General features: G+C 37.5%; 1 protein-coding gene across 2 annotated transcripts in view; it reads left to right on the top strand.

The window, feature by feature from the left end:
* The window catches only part of LOC150087227 (tyrosine-protein kinase transmembrane receptor Ror2-like), a 485,237-nt gene that overhangs the window by 334,984 nt on the left and 132,588 nt on the right, over positions 1 to 17,665 (top strand). The window contains exon 2 of one of the 2 annotated variants that reach the window (XM_090371897.1): positions 16,777 to 17,052. The exons of the other annotated variant lie outside the window; for it this stretch is intronic. Within the exon in view, the coding sequence (XP_090228023.1) occupies positions 16,777 to 17,052 (276 nt within the window). The remainder of the gene's footprint in view (positions 1 to 16,776; positions 17,053 to 17,665) is intronic. 2 annotated transcript variants of the gene reach the window in all.

Below are 17,665 nucleotides of genomic sequence, written 5' to 3'. Positions count from 1 at the left end.
AGGAAATAAAATTCATTTACCAAACTTTCAGTTGGAAAAGTTTTCTTTCTTTGTTGATAAATCCATCAGAGTTCTCGAAGTTTTATTGATTTACTGTAGAGCTCCGCACGCTCTAAGAATCTCTTATTAGTTCAGCTGATGGTCTGTGCTTCCCTCTTACTGGAACTTAGTCGCATGAAACATTATAATAATCTTCAAGATTCAGTCTGTTTCTGACATGAAAAATCTCTTGAATTACTCTGGCGTGTAGTGTTTGTATCTTTGAATTTATCTTTTTGTAGATATGATTTTTTTTTTTTTTTTTTCGCTAAAATGAAGGATTAACGTTTGTATATTTAGCAGGGGGTCATCAATTGACATTCCGCATCCGAACCTCCACTGATTTTCACGTTCTGCGAGTGATCTGAACCGAAGTTAGTTATTTGCGTGAAGCCAAATTGGTTGGGTGGGGCCAGGCCGGCCCTGTCGTAATATTGCTGTTTCGTAAGAAGTAATGAGATCTTCCACAAGCTGCCTGTAGTTGCCGGCTTTAACGTTTCCTACAAAATCAGTCGATACATTTCGATAGACTTTCCACGCTGATTTCTCGCTATCACTAAGGTCACATTCGAACGATTCGTCTTTGAAAAGTTAGTTGCCTTATTTGTGAACCAATGAAAACGACTGCCTTAATCTTCTCTGTACTAAGTCTTGGGAATTTCTGTTGCAAGTATGTAAATGGAGGACCATTCACTTCCAAACCCTTAACGAAATTTTTCATGAGTCCCAGTTTGATTGGTGGAAGCAAAACTACTTAGATCTACCAGAGGTTTAAATCTACGTTCTTTATTCCAGGTGTTAATGATTTTCCTTGAGGCCAACGAAATTCTATTCTAGTAGTGCAATTCTTTGGCACGACTATCCCACTCTCAGGGAGAGCAGCAATACTTAGTGTAACCCGTTTTGTAGTGCTAATAAAATGGCTATTACCTTTAATTTACCACATATCTGCTACTCATACTTCTGATAGTGTACAAATAAGAGGATGTTCTCCATGTTTGCGTATGTTTCTTTTTTGTGGACGGCATATGCAAGAGGTATTGAAGATAGCATATTTCCATTGTGTAATAACTCAGCCTTAAGGCTAACATTAGATGAATCTATAAAATAGTCGCCATTCTTCGGGAGCGTGGCTCATGTCTATTGCTGCCATTAGGCCATCAACATCCTTATAAACAGTGAGTTCACTTTCTGTTTGATGGATTTATCATAGTCTTTATTTCGAGTACAAAATGTTGTCACTTTCACAGAATGATCTAGATTCTAGAAGATTCAACTGTTATAGCCTCGAGACCAAAAACTCTGCCTTATTCTTCGGCAGTTCGAGATACCTGATGAGATCATTAAGCTCACTTTCTGTGATCTTGTGTTGTTCAGAAGAATATAGGTTTTGGAAAAATGGTGTATCCCTTGACGTAAACAGCTGCTGTACTTCTTCGTGTACATTGAGTCGATGTTCATCAGTATCTTCATCAGAGTGTACAGAAAAACGGTCGGGTGGTTCAGAAACATGTAGTGCTTCACCATGAGGCACGGGAAGAATTGCATGTGGTATATTTGTGTACGTCACTGTCCACTTCATTGTCATCCCTTTTCTAATAGGAGGCGCCACACAAGTAACAGTCTGTGACGTAATTTGTTGGCTTCCTCCATAGCATGGGCACTGCGAAAGGCATAAAACGTCCGTTTCGATTCACCCTCGCGTTGACATTTGATGAACAGGTAGTGCAGCATATATGTGGAGCCCAGTTCTTGTCCTGCTTGCCTACTTTCCAAAGTACAAGAAGTAGGCCTTTTTTTATGGCTCGAGTTAAGGGACGCTTTCTTGAAGCTAACGTGACTTCTCCACACTTCTCCACTTCTCCGGACTATTCACACAATTATGGGGCATATTAATCATACACGACACAAATACTGCGCAAAAAAGTAGGAATCTCACAGAAAAACAACCTTTTAACTGAGAAAAAAATCACCCAGTACTTAGCCTCATTCGAGGATTACTGCAACAGAGTTGAAGACACATTCGAGGCGATAGTTGCTGATCACGTGATAAGAGCGTGGTGGTACTGAAACTGATGTTTCCATGCGTTTTTCCGAGAGCTGTAGTTGATAATGTAGAGTAACTGGCTAATATGAAACCCCAACTGTAATTCGAAAACAAGAGCCAATCGACAAATTTAATGTAATTTTCGCGTTCAGTAGAATAAAAATAGTCAAGATTGGGTATTTTCGTAACATTTTACGCGTTGTCCAGTGTTAATTTGTCCTGCAGAGGCACTTAAAAAAAAAAAAAAAAAAAAAAAACATGTATCGAATCCCCTTAGCCCGGAACGAGAATTCTCGAATTGTAAATTGGTTTTCCGAAACTGTTTTTGCCGCATACGCAGTTTCCCGTTTATTAGACGAGGAGGGAAAAAAACATGATAATTGTTGGGCAGTTAGATGAAATATATTGAAGGTGGTCGCGAGGATGTGACTACTTTCCATCTAATTGTGATCATTGCTCTAATTCCCACCCTACCGTTCGTCCTGCGAGAGCACGATCAGTCCTTTCGTGCTCTTGCAGAGTTGGTTGGTTTGAAGCTCATAGCACAGGGATAGCTCGAGGCCACGTTGAATAAACTCAAAAAAGAAGTAGCTTCAGAACTGGCAAGTTGATTTGTTTAGTTTATATAATATAAGTATCCTCCGTGACAATGTAGTGGTTTCGCTACTTGTCATTCGTTTAGGAAGGTTTAGGTTTGATACCCGCGACGACGACGAATGGAGGAATTTCTAACGTCCTCTTGCGTTCCAGGCTGTAGCTAGCCGATCTCAGATAGAGGGAGTAGGGCGTTTCCCCATGAGTTATTCTGAGGTTTTCAGCCCACGCAACATATCCATTAGCCTAACACACACACACACACTTACTTATACGAATATGTTATGCTTGGAAACGGTTAATAATTATCTTAGTGTAAGTGTTTTTATAGGTCTTTTTGATCAACAATTCTAGAGAGATACTTTTTTCAGGTTGTGCTTATTATAACAGATTGTTTGTATCTTCTAATTTTTCAAAAATAACAGCGGTATTATGAGTGACGATTTGGGAAGGGAGGATGAATATCATCTGAGGGAGTGCGTGAATCTTTTTTTTCTTTGATTAAACAGCTACTGCAAACTTGTATATAAGCAAGTTAAATGAGTTTATATCAACGACTTCAAGAAAAGATGTTTATTTCATACAGGACGCTGCCCGTCCCCATTATTCTGCTCTCTAGGAAATTTGTCATCCATAAGCGACGATATTTGGATGAAAAATTTCCCGGAGGTGGGCCAGTCGAATGAGCTACCGAGTTATCAGATTTCACCTAAGCCGGTTTATTCTGAAGTTTTATAAAGGTAAAGAGTATTGTAAAATTTTATTTCTGTTGTCAAATACAGTAATTATTGAGAGATTTTCAAAAATTAATCCAGCTCTGTTTACAAGTGTTTGCCGAAATTAGAAGGTAGGAACTTTAAAAATTTTCCAAAGTGGAGACAAACAGACTCATGTATCTGAGGCTAATACCTGCTATTTTATTAATCTTACTAACCTTTAAATATTATAATTTTTATAAATTTCGTGACATATTATCATGGTTTTCAGATATCGGTTGTTATGTGTTTAAATGGAAGTTTCTTCTTCCGTACTGCTTGGTTGGGCGCCTCCGTAGCCAGGAGCAGCAGTGCGTAGCACACGCTTCTTGATTAGACCCGAGTTCGAGCCCATCACCACCAAATACGGAGGATGCGGAAAGGTCAGGGGATGACCACCGCATATCCCGGAGCAGTATGGCCTTAGTTGCTAATGCTCCTAAGAACCAAATAACAACAACAACTGCTTGGTTGTTCACTTAGACAAAATATATTTATTCGCGCAGTTCGGCATACCTTTGTAAATAAAGGTCACCCGCTGGCTTACGAGAATTAAATAAACTTCGAAACAGCTGTTCTAGTTGTCTCATATTTTTAAATGCATATCAGATTCACTCGCTCAAGTGCTGCTATATAATTTAAATTGATATTAGCAACCTAGGCGGAACCATAGTTAACGTTGGACATAAGACCAAGCTTCAGAGCCGAGTTTTTGGCGTCAATCTTTTGAGGGAGCAGAACATTTCGTGGGATGGAATACTTAACGCAGTAAAGTGCTCCAAATTTATTTTATTCTACTTCTGTATTGACTCCTATCCTCTAATATTATAAGAACAGTAATTTTAATGTATTCAATTCAGTTGTTTCATATACATTAAATGGAAAATGTCTCGGAACTTGTGACCCAACCTGTATATTTGAAATGCACTTGGTAATATTGTTCTTTGTTTTAATAATTTTTGAATAACACAGAGTGAATTCATGATATTTACATACGAACACATGTCAGAGATCAGATTTTTTCCCTACTTTTTGGTTGCCCTCACTTCTCTAATTCTGGCACAATCACCGATGTACATTGAAGGTCAAAGAAATTACATTCGATATATATATATATATATATATATATATATATATATTGAATGTAATTTCGCTATCCCTTCTTTGACCTTCAAATGTACAATAAAACATAAGTACACACATCCATATATCCGATGTACATTGAAGGTCAAAGAAATTACATTCGATATATATATATATATATATATATATATATATATATATATATATATATTGAATGTAATTTCGCTATCCCTTCTTTGACCTTCAAATGTACATCGGATATATGGATGTGTGTACTTATGTTTTATTTTTGAACACGTCATATGTGGTCTTAAAAGAGGGGGGGGGGGGTAGCTTGATTAATTTCTGTTCTTTTTCGGACAGTCAGTAATAATACCGAATGTAGATGAAACAGATTCAACTGTAGAATGGAGAAGCGATTGTTTGTTGCCATGAATTGGTTTAACTTATTTATAATCTAGTTCAATATCGAATTCAGATTTTTTTAACATTAATGTTGGCTAATGAAGACCTGTTTTTATAGCAGGACTTTCACATTTTATAGAACTTCCAAAAATTAAAGAAAATGTAATATTTTCAAAGGCAATGCTCTTGCAACTGTGCCACTAACGTGATGAGTTGCTCCAGTGCTTCTCTACAAATAAGCAATACTTCTCTAAAAGAGAATTATAATTCTACTTATTTGAAGTAGCACGATAATTCCTGAGATGGCCATTTTGGTCTGAACTATTTTCTATAGGAGAACTTACTACCCCTTATATAGTCTCAAAATTAACGTGGCTTTTGGTTGCCTCCTTCGGAATATGCATAGTTTGCTTAAGTCTGTGTATCCCGTCAAAATTGTTTTCTGTCTGTGATCAAGTTTTCTATTACTTCTGTTGCTCTTTTTTTTATAGGTACATTTCAGATAAACTTTTCTTCTCTTCTTGCTGCCATATCTTTGTGTTCTTTTAAAATACAGTTGTGTAAACAGAATTCTCTTGAACATTGTAGGAGGCAGTTATTTCCGTCGACGAAGAAATCCCTACTTTAGTCTAACAGCATCTGCTATTAAATAATTCGTTTATTCTTCCGTGTCCTTCTTCCCTGTTTTCTCGCTCACTTCTCTGTAAGCAAGAAGGGCCTTATTGTGTCAGAATGGACAGTGAAGTAACCACTGTCGCTATCATTGTTAGTGAGACATCCCATAGGACTGGCATTCCTCCAATCTTCGTGACACGGATGGGAAGATCGGTCTCGAGGGATTTAAGTTGATGTCTGTAGTTCAGAAACGGAACTTGCTTGTTCGCTCGACTGTTGATTGCTCCTCCTTGGATGTCTTGTAAATCGTTGTCATGGAAACACTCCGTGTATCCGAGTTTTTATTCTTTCTTTATCTGTGGTCTAGAACTCCAAATACAAATGCAATATACACTAGAAAACTTAGCATATCAAAGAGGTGTAAGATAACATTTACGTCTTTTAAGTGGATCACAGAGATTGCAAAAATAGAACACTATTCCGCAGACAGTAAATAGCTACAGTGTTCAAGGTAAGAGACGAAGAGCAGGGAGAGATTACTTTTTTAGGACAGTAACGTAGGCGATTGGAATGGATAACTTTCATGCATAATCTATATGTTTGGTAAATTGAAGTGGCCTAGCTGATACAACTCCATTTTCATTTTGAATATGCGCTTGATTGTATGTTCAGGAACATTTTCAGTTTAGAAAAAGTGATTTATAGCTTCAGAATATGATAAAGAACACGAACCAAAGCGCAGAACCATTTACGCTACATATATTTATGTGAAAGAATTTTGGAACCTTATATGGTTCCTTCTACCTTGTTAATTTTTCCCCTCTGAATTTGATTTAAATTACGAAAAGAAATATACGATGATTTATCTTATTTCTTAGTTCAGTAGTGCCAAGAATGTGATCGAGTATTCTGTATTTTACACACTACCAATTCTGTGTAAATTGGTGAAGGATTTAATTTTGTGCCATTTTTCGTTTCAGTTTGCGTGCGTAATTTCCACTCACTGTTGGAAGATTTTTATTTATTTATTTATTTTCTTATTTTTTTTTTCATTGTAAGCGTTATTAAACAAACTGTTCCGAACGCTGTGCCATTATTGCTACCACAGTCTCCTGGCATGACCCGTGCTACTCGCGTTTGCTACACCCGATAACAGATGCACGATTTTTGCGTGACATAGAAGACAATTATATGTTCCTCTGTATGTTTTTTATTCCTGTTTTTAACATTACTAGACATGAATAAATTATTTGAATGGGCCGAGAAATGACAGCAAAGACAGATGTAATAACATTGGAAAATGTCTTGCATTTTGGTAACAGTGATTTTAGAGTAACACAGAGACAAACTCAAGGTAGTTGATAATGCAGAGGATATGGGAATAACTGTACTGTCTGGTATAAAATTCTCTGAACAGTATAGACACACTGCTAGGAGAGGCTAGAGAGTTATGTCAGTGCTATACAGTAACGTGCCAGTAGGGATTATTCCATTACATAAATCAATGGCTATGTTATATCTTGAATATTGCGATACAGGTTTGAAGACCTCATTCAGTAAAGATGCGAACCTAATGTATGGCAAGTTTGCTAAACGCACAAAGGGGTGTTATTAAGAGAGAGATTAAAGTTCTGTAAGTTAACGGTTTGGAAACCAAGCATCTGCTTCATGTTTACATAGAGATGTTAGCATTTTAACGCTTAGTCATGGGACTCGCACGAAGACTCAATTCATTCAGTTAAGCGGGTTTCGGACATCCATTGTAGAATGGATGTCCGAAATCAGTCGTTGATACAAATGAGTTATATTTAAAAAATTGTTTAAATCGGGAGTATGCAAATGGTCTATCTCGGTATATGGAAATAAAAATATATCTACTCTTTCTTCTTAAAAAAAAAAAAAAAAGAAAGAAAAAGAAAAGCAGTATACTTCCTAAAAGTAAATAAGCGGTACATTTATAAAAAAAAAAAATGATAAATTGACCTTGCACTGAAACGGGTCCCACTGGTTATAATCATCGCCTTTATCCCCCTCTCCCCAACTGGATGGAAAAGGCCTGAGTTCGGATTCTGTCAGTGACACGAAAAATTTTTAGGAGAATTTTTTTTTTTACAACGTGGCTGAGTTAGGCGGTCTAAGGCGAGGGTTGAATAGTTCATTCTCCCGAAAACTCGGGTTTTTCGCCCAACACATGCAAATTGACCACAGCGTACACGCAATTTACAGACACAATATATCGATGACTCATATCCTTAGTTGCTTTGGCAACTAAGGATATGAGTCATCACATAACACATACTCAAGGTAACATTGGTGTCTAAAGAGATGTTTTGATCTGTATTCGGATTCTTTTTGTATCACTACTTTTTTTTTTTTTTCAAAACAGTATTGATGCATACAAGACCACATATGTTGCTCCTCCACTGCATTTCCTAATTTCCAGGACCACTTTAATACTTGTGGCTCGCAAGACCACCTCTCCTGTCGCCGTTTTGCGTAAGTTGACGAGTGAACCCCTTGTTTCCAAGTTACCCCACCGATCGACAAATCTCAACACTGTAACCTTTAATTCCACTCGTGGAATTGTGCCTGGGTGTCTGTCGTTCAGTTTTCCCAGGCATGTGAACTGGATTTGCATTTTTTTTTTTTTTTTTTTTAAAGCGGGGGATCAGCATTCACATACATTTCGAAATGTACCGAAAGATATTTCATCATTCTGAAAGGCAATTCCAAATTAAGAACAAGCGGCCAGGTTTTGTGAATTACGTTTACTGATATTTAATACCACATTAGCGGTGTGCAGGAATAGGAAGGGACCAAACTTGTAAGTTTATACGCATACCTAATTTTGAACACCGAATTAAATTCTATTATAGAAACATAAATCTTAGAAGTTCATTGTTCCTATCCCATGATGTGTTAGTTTCACCTCATTAATAACGCTGGTAAAATAAATAAATAAATGTTTATACTTTAGAATAGTCTTCATAGAGCCAGGCGAGTTTATAACTGCTAGACATGGCATTTACTGTTATCACTGAACTCCAGCGTTGTTGTGGATTTGTACACCGAAATGCGAAACTTTGTACTTCATGTGATCACTCAGCTATGGTTGTAAGCCATGTGGATGTTGGATAGATCTAGGAACTCATACATTTTCAACAGAGGAAAAAGAGATAGTGCTTTTTCCTCCGTTGCTATGCCCTTGTCAATTTGTGTAAAATTGCTACAACTCTATCACACCAAACTGCAGTACTTTTAAACATGAGGTGAATTGCGTAGTTTTTTTCAATAATCAGTTGAAAAGCTCCACTTCTACATCTGTTCTTCAGGCGTAACTTTACAGCTTCTTACTCATAAATTACATCAGCTATCCATTCAGTGTTAGTGCTCTCGCTTTTCCATCTTTACCTCTCCTGATACAGAGATCAGTCGCCAATCTATCATCACTGCCATACGTTTAGTTTTGATGTCCAACATAAAAACTAAAACTCATGTGCTAAGATGTGAAAATCGATTGGAACCTTGGAGAAAAATTTCCTCTTTACTCTCGCTTTAGCCTGATGCTACTGGCGAAGTTGAAGGGATGCACAGAGTGCCCAGTTGCTTCCTGTTTATCTCTTTACCTTGTAGGGAAACAGTTTTGTTTATTTGAATTAATATAAACATGGGTCTGGATACATTTTGTTTTAATCTATGACTATCGTAATATAATAATTATTATTATTATTAAATGTAAACTTTCACTTACTTTCAATCGGAACATCCAAAAATGAGGGACATACAATGTAATTCAGTTACTATTATCTCTGACGGGTAGCTTTTTTGTCTCTTTTCTCTCTGTATATACTGTATATATATTTCTCCTCACCAACTAGACCTCGCTGGATTAAAGCTATATTTAATCCGTGAATGTCTTTTTTTCCGTACAAATTTCTTTCCTCCTTTTTCGTGTGTTTCACACAAATTATCCCGGTTCTGTGCAGTGATAGAGCAGTTCTGTAGGGCAATCGTCATATTAGTGTTACCCGAGAAGAACCTCATTCATCCAATGTGCATTATGTCTACAAATTACATGTGTTCTCTGGTTAGTTTTGCCGAACAAAAAACGGAGTTTTCGGAAGAAAAGGAAAAAAAAAAAAAAAAAAACTTGCTGTCTTAGCCTGAGACCGACTTAACTAACTCAGCCACGGAGTGTGTGCTGGGGGAGGGTGTTAAAATGAAAGTTCCTTGTGTCATTTACGGGATTCGAACCCGGGCCTTTTTTCACCCGGTATGGGGAAAACGGTAATTATAACCACTATGCTACCGCGAGGACAATTCTATGGGACAATCACTTTTCCAGCCAATTTTCCAGTCTTGAATGCACCGATTGCAAGAGCGATAATAAGTCTAACATATAAAGAGGCACATGACCTTTATGATGTATGCAGCTTGCAAAACTACACGTATCTGTTTTCTATTATAGCACTGTGAATTAAACGAAAAAAAAAAAAAAAAAAAAAAAAAAGACCTGCGTAAAAATTTGATTCTAAAATATTAAGAACGGCAATGGCGTGATTTAATATATTAAAAATTCACTCTAGGCATCTGTTTATATATATATATATATATATATTCACACGGACGTGCACACATATACACAATCAAAGCTCCGGGTTTCGTGAAATAGCGAAAATTAAAAGAGAAAAATCAATAAACTGCGTAGTCCACTGACTCTCAGTACTACCCTTGCGGACTTCGAATTGAGAACCACAGTACTAGCCCAACTGACACACTCAGGAATTTTATTGTACCAAGCTGAAATGAAACAGAGTTATCATTTTGTTTTATTTTGTTTATTCATCCCTCCTCCAAACAAAGCGATACATGCTGCAATACGTTAAATGCGGGTCCGTGTCTCATGTCTTACAGGAATCTGGGTGTGTTGGCCTTCTGGTAATTTATATTTGAATTGTGCGCCATATCCCTTTCAGTAGTATATATTTTGGCGTTGATGTTAGTGTTTTTATGTATAGCGTGAGCTCGTGTGTTTTCGTATTTTACCGTATTTGTTCATGCCTTTTTGCATTGTACTTTTATCCTCCTTCCTATTCTTCACAGCTGCGCTCTCGGTTGTTACTTTTTTTTCTTTCCTCTCTTAAATGATATTGTAGTCTTTCTCTCTCTCAGTTCGCATTCTCCAGATGTCGATATTGATCAAACTGCTACTGGCTGGCTAGCTGGCTGAAGCAAAAGAAAAGAAAATCTGGATTCTCTGTACATCTCAGTAAATTTTCTGTGATCAAACATTGGATGATGGTTTGGAAAGACGTCCCGCTTCTGAGGAAATTGAATAGAAGTCTACATTAGTAGACAGAAGGTTTCCGTTTCCTGAAATAAAAAGTGTGAAAGAAGTTTAGCCAATTCCTTCTTTCGCCCACCCATTCGTGTTTGTTTCTTTCTTTTTTCTCAAACGTGGATTAAAAAAAAAAAAGATTATATATCCTTCTTGATATACGAACAGCTCCAACAATGCTAAAGATGCTCAGATCATTTGTCAGATAGTGAAAGAACTTCGAACATGGAAACCATTAATTACAAATGTACGATGCTACATGGAACTCTGAGCACATGCTGGCAGCTTGCTGTCTCTGAGTCTTTACTGGATGCAGGAAGTGCACCACTGTGTCTGTGGTATAATGAGAATTTTGCCAGTTGATAGGCACTGTGGGCACTTACTATTCTGGTCTTTCTCAGGGCAAATTGATGTTGCGCACTGTGCTGTGGTATCGAGGGACATTCTGGTCATATTGATCCCTTTGTTTACGTTTTTCTTTCTTACATTCAGAATCGATGTACCGAGCGTGGCAACGAACTGCCGTAATTTTTCTTTTTTCCCCCTTTCACTCGTAGGTAATTCATCGATCATTGATAGACGTGAGTAGACGGTTCACGTGTTGCTAAACATGATACTATAATACCATACAAAAACAAAGCTGAGTAGCATTTTAGGCTTCTCTCGCAAGTGTTATCGTGGCAACTCGACATACGAATATGCGGTTATCTGACTGATGATGTCATTACCACTTGCATCGAGTGCCGATGTAGCAAGCGAATTCAGTGATGGAAGTAAGATTTATTCTTGAATTAGGCTGCCTGGGAAAAAAAAAGGTGGAAAACGAAGCAACTTTAAGGGGAGTGTTTTAACATATGTACTTTATTATTTAACAGCGTAAACAAAAACTATTTGAACTATGCCCACCACTAAATAGCCTTCAAAAACCGGGCCTTCACTTTCGTTTTGTCGACAAAAGTTTTCGGCTATTGGACCGACTATAATCCTGTGACTGACGTTCCACATACCCCTCTTTTCCCCTCCATACGTTTCGATAGCGTCTGCTAGTTGGGAAGAATTCTTGGTATTTTCTTCTTAGACGTCCATCCTACGTGTTTGACGAGATGAGGTGAATGCCCTTTCGAATGCACCATTTGTTGTCTGATTTGTTATGCCTTTCAGCGCTGGTGTATTTATTATACCCTGATGTCACATGAGTCTGTAAATTGCAGATAGGGATTGTGCACTTTTCTGTGTAATGGAGTGTGCGAAATTTAAACGAAAGGGGGAAGGGAAGAGGACAAACGAAGGACTTTGGATTTGCGAGAAAGAGAATTTGGAGAACCTCAATAGTGCTTACAAGTTTTGAGTGATTTAGTAGCGCGAGGGTTTATACAATTAGCTTGCTTAGCTTGCTGACGTAGATGAAAGTATTCCCGTCCGCCAAATGGATTCCAGAAGAGGCGTGAAGTCATCATCCGTCACAGTACATCTCCTCTATCTCTCTCTCTCATTTCTGCAATTTTGACCATGCCTTTATCTTTCCTGAGTGTCCTGTGTTTGGAGATTAGTTTATTTATTTAATATATAACTATATGGCTGCCCTTGGGGGAAAAAAAAAACTTCATCAGATACTCGTGACACGCTTACGGACTAAATACTTGTGCTGAATATATGTAAAAAATGTACGAATATTTTTATTTCTTAAATTGGTATTAAGTGTAGCATTAACACCACTTTAAGCAGAACTTACTCCATCGACTTCCATCTCAGGACCATGTCAGAGGACATTAGAACCTGCTCCCAAGGACCTGTCCATCACTGCCATGGATCCATCACTACATTGTTCCAACTTTCTGCGCCTGCTCAGATGACTCCAGCACTGCTTTTCCAAGGACTGCTCCTTGGAAAATAATTTAATTTGATAACATGCTGTTGTGTATATATTTTCATATGTAAATTTTTCATTTGTTTTCCAATGTTTAATCCTACACTTGATTGCATTAGCCTTTACTGTAAACCCCTGACTTGTAGCCGTGAAGGGTATTGTGTACGGCGTGTGCCATTTTGTATGCAATAAAGAGTTCTCATTGTTTACTGCCAAGGTCTTCTAGAATAGAGGGCCATGTGTAGCCCACGGATCTTATTAAAATCAAACAAAAAAATAATATTACTTTTACACATTGCGTAAATAGCATTCTGCAGCAGATAATATTTTTAAGGTTTTTTGCCCCCTTCTCTTATAAAAAAAATATGGTTATCAGAATTCTGCGCCAAAATAAAATAATTGCCAAACTGATATCATGAAATCAGAAAAGTAAGTCTGTATAATAAATATACTCTTGCATGTCTTTTTTTCCTTTTTAATCTGCTGGCTTGGTTCCCGTGTTATGAAGGTGGAAATTGAATGTGGCCTGTTAATGCCAAACGGTTGCAGATTCCAGTTTTAGAGGAATCACCTTAAATTTTCTGCACAAGTAAGCCACATTAAATGGCCGACTTTGTTTGTAGTTAAGGACATCTTGAAACCGAAATGTATCCCTGTTTGTGTTAATCGGGCTCTTAAGCATTATTCATTATCATTGGGCATCCTCTTTATGAAGAAGATTGTATATTTGCTGATTTTTTTTTTTTTTTTTCATATGGGATTTATCTCCCGCTTCAGTAAAACCCATATGCGGTCCTCATGCCATTGCATGGGAGAATATACAGCAAAATGCAATTAAGTGTACACTTAAATTAGATGATATGAACTACTGTTCTGTGGATCGATACGAAGATTTACTAAGATGTGATATGCAGCCCTCAACCAAAAGACGAATTCTATCCGGTATTCGTTTCAGTATAAAAATCGTTATACATATAATTAATTAAAATTGTTACGCATATATAATTGTACTAGTATGGTTGCAGCTGTTCACCTGCTCGCCATCGATTGTGCACCCTTCAGTCGTCATGATGGAGCTGGGACTTCGTCAGACAAGCGATTCTTGTCTAGTGTCCAGGAACGGTGCTCCCTTACCCGTTGTAAACGGAGGTGTCGATGACGGTCGGTCAACACGAGCACATGAGCTGGTCGTTTACTCCGTAGACCTATACAAAAGGCGTTCACTGGATGGTGTGCACGGAAACGTTTCTCTGCCCGCCCTGGTTGTATGCAGTTAATTGAGGGATCGTGAGCCGTCTGCTGACCTGGACAGTATGGGCCAACCGCCGTTCACCTCGACTGTTAACCAACGGTGATTTCCTCCTTCCCGATACATTGGGTGGTTGTGTGCTCCCTCTTCGGACCATTCCAGCCACACTTTCACTACTGTGGCCCCGAATAGCTGACAATACCGGCGAAGCATATCTCGCCTAGATATGTTTCGCCGGTCGGTAACGTCATCCTAGATGCTGTGCGATGCGTCCGCTCGTGGAGATAGGGATGGTCATAATGATTTGGCTCATTGGTGTAATTTATTGAATTAAGATTATACTGGGCTACTATTGAATGAAAATACTATAACACAAATGGCTTTTACAAACAAGAAATTATAAACTTTACATTAATTATTGTGAATAGAGGTAAGGTAAGTTAAAACAAATTAGTTAATATACGCAGTACGTTACATTTCTGGCTCGTTCGATTCCCTCCCCCCTTAATTTATTGATTTTTTTCTGTGATTAATAGAATTGAAAAGTAAATATAGTTATATCCTTATCAATTAATTACTAAGATACAACTTTATACAACGCTTAATAAAACTCTGTAGCATTATGTTCTCTAAACTTAGCCGTGCAGGTTAATTAGAACTATATAATATTTATTTCTCTTCACCCTTATACTTTTTTTTTTGTCTCTCTTTATATATTTCTCTTAAACTTTCTAATACGAACTATATTTTATTGCGCTTACGAATTGTGTGGATTAGAGCTTGAAATTTTGCCCTGTCGTATGTTGGCAGTAGCAACTCCAAAGCTTACTGTCTCTCGAGTAACCTTGAAGGTCCATTTGCTGATGTTTGACACGTTCGGAAGATTTTTGAAAGTGAGGAAAATCCTTGTGCTTAGCCAACTTTATATGCTTTCTACAACCATCAGTTGTTCCCCTAGTTCTGGAAGTAATAAACTTTAGAGAAAACTGCCTGAGTTTTCCCTTGCAGTTACTAAGATCAAACTGCTTTTTTTCCCTACTCCTCACAAATCTGCTGGCCCCCGAAACATCGGACTTCGACTTTTCAATTAAATTGTTTATCATGAAATGCTCAGATTTACACATTTTTAAAAAAAATGTTTTCCACCACTTTTCTTAGACATCATTTTGAAAAAAAAAAATGGGGGGGAGGGGTGATGGAAACCGATGTTTCGTATTACAATGCCTAATGAAAACTGCTATACTGTACCCCCCTGGTGGCGATACTGAATGAATTACACATCGAAAGCCAATCTCGCACGAGTGCAGTATTTCTTGCGTCGGCTACGAGTTTCGCTCGTAAACTGGACCCTTTCCGCAGTATGTGAATTTGTTTATAGCTTCTTGATAAAAACAGGAACTATAAACACTACTTGACTTAGACACGGTTTCGACAAGTTAGTTCAATGGTTTTAAAACAAGGTTAAAACAGGCGAGGGGGAGATTGTTCATATAGTATTTCGGGTTGTTTTTTTTTTTTTTTTTTAATCTAATTATCGGATATTGATAAACGAAAGCAAGGCTAGCTACTCATTAGCTGCAAATTAAATTTCTTTATTGTGAAAATACTGTATTTTAACTAACAGCAAATACCATCAGACTGAGCTCGCAATGTCACCAGTCCGTACCAAAGCAGACTTGGAGAGAGCCGGTCTTTCTAGTCGGCCTTCGGTTCTTTCCTTGGCTGTTGGTGGACGCTGTCCGTTGTTTTCGAAGTCCATTACAACGAGGTTTTGCGGTATAATTAATTGTGTTAATTCTATAAAATCATCTGCTTTATTTTTAAAACGTAACAATATTTATTATTTGTGTCTCATGAATACCAAAAATTGTTAAGTCGAAGTTGGCCAGGAAATTGGCAAATTCTTGGAGTATTACCAAGGATTCAAAGAGGAGAGCGCTTAGCACGGATCTGTGGTTACGATTTTTATATCAATAAAGACAGTTAACATTTACAATTTAATTATAAAATTGACTGATAATTTTCGAAAAAAAAAAAGGATCGTATAACGATCCTTTTTTTTCGAAACGATCCTGGCATCTTCAGAGATACCAGATGATGCCATTTTACTAATAAGACATTCAACAACAGGCCTCCAACGATAAGAAAAACTTTTTTTTTTTTTTTTTCCAGTAGGACTGACAGCAGCATAAAACTTGAGCAATATCGGTGTAAATATATCTTTGTAAATATTTTGGTTTATGCGAATCAGTAAAAGTAATAAATACTGTGCAGTTTCTTGTATTATCTCTATCTTGTGAACTCCTCTGACCGTGTGGTCGTTCCGGAGTATAAACAGAAAATTTATTTATTTTATTTATTAATCCGATTGTTGAATAGGCCACCATCGTCAAAATATTCGAAGATGTTGACGATTATTGCCGTGCATGTTTATTTTCTTACTGTTATTCTTGTCGTCTAAAGATACTCGCCTTAGCTTTATATATATATATCGGAAAAATTAAAATAAAAAAATTCATGACTGAAAAAAAAAAAAAAAAAATTCCTCTTTACTTTAGCAAAACATTCGAATAACAAAATAAAATATTGATTTTGCTTTGTTAACCCTGCAAGTGCTTCAGTTGTTTTATATATACTTCCTTAATTCTATTGCATATTCTCTCAAAGTGTTCGAATATTACCATGCATTAATAGTGAATACGCTATTCATTAAATGTCTGATGCGACTTACGCGTAACAAATGTTGTTAATGTAAACATTTAGCCTCGAATCCTTTCATTACAGATCCTGTGATTGAAGAAGGTCCAACGAACAGTACTGTTATGGCTGGCGACAGCGTTCTTTTCACGTGCGTGGTGTCCGGAAAACCGCCTCCTCGCGTCACGTGGCAGCGAAATGGTCGAAGCCTTCATCATCATGGCCACGCCACCTACCGAGTCCTTGACAATGGCGCTCTTCAGCTAGAAAATGTTGGCCTTGCGGACGATGGCATGTATCAGTGCATAGCCCGGAACGAAAGAGCGGCCGCGCGCTCCGAGTATGTCCGACTGAAAGTTGAAGGTAAGAAAGCGAGTGCATTCTTAGAACGGGTTTTCTTAGTTTGCTTACGGATGGTTCAGATGTTTAACCCATTGGTGTTAGTGTGCATGATGTGAAATAACCGCAGCACATTCTAGACCCAAAGAGTGTCAATAAAGAATCCTGATTCAATTGGGGTTTTTTTTTTTTTTTTTCCATTCCAATGTCAAAAGTGATCAAAAAATCACTTTTTATTTCGGAATCATTTATCGAAGGCAGTATTGTCCCAAGAACACATTCTTTGGTAAGCTACAAAATTAAAATAGTTAAAAAAAAAAAAAAAAAAGAATTCAAATAACTATTTGAATAAATACATCAATCGCCCCTCCCCATGCACAGTTTGCTCTTCCCTTGTGAATTAGTGGGCCGTCCGCTAATTTCTGGTAAATGAAATTAATACCAACTGCACAAGTATTGAGAAAAATGGAAAGTAAAGGGGAGGGTGAGAAGGAAAAGGACCGAGGATCCCGTTTTACAAATCTTCTCTGGAGCGAGTTTGTGCCGCTGTGCTCAAGCGGCTTCATTGACAAAGCTACGTAAGTGATGATCATGTTGATTCATCTTTGAAACGGAAATTTCACCTGTCATGAATGTT

The sequence above is a fragment of the Mastigoproctus giganteus genome, chromosome 4 (genome assembly GCF_048544385.1).
Source record: "Mastigoproctus giganteus isolate SK-2022 chromosome 4, ASM4854438v1, whole genome shotgun sequence".
In the NCBI taxonomy this organism is placed as follows: Eukaryota; Metazoa; Arthropoda; class Arachnida; order Uropygi; family Thelyphonidae; genus Mastigoproctus; species Mastigoproctus giganteus.
Note: the sequence above shows the minus strand (reverse complement) of the source record. Positions and strands in the feature narration are given on the sequence as shown.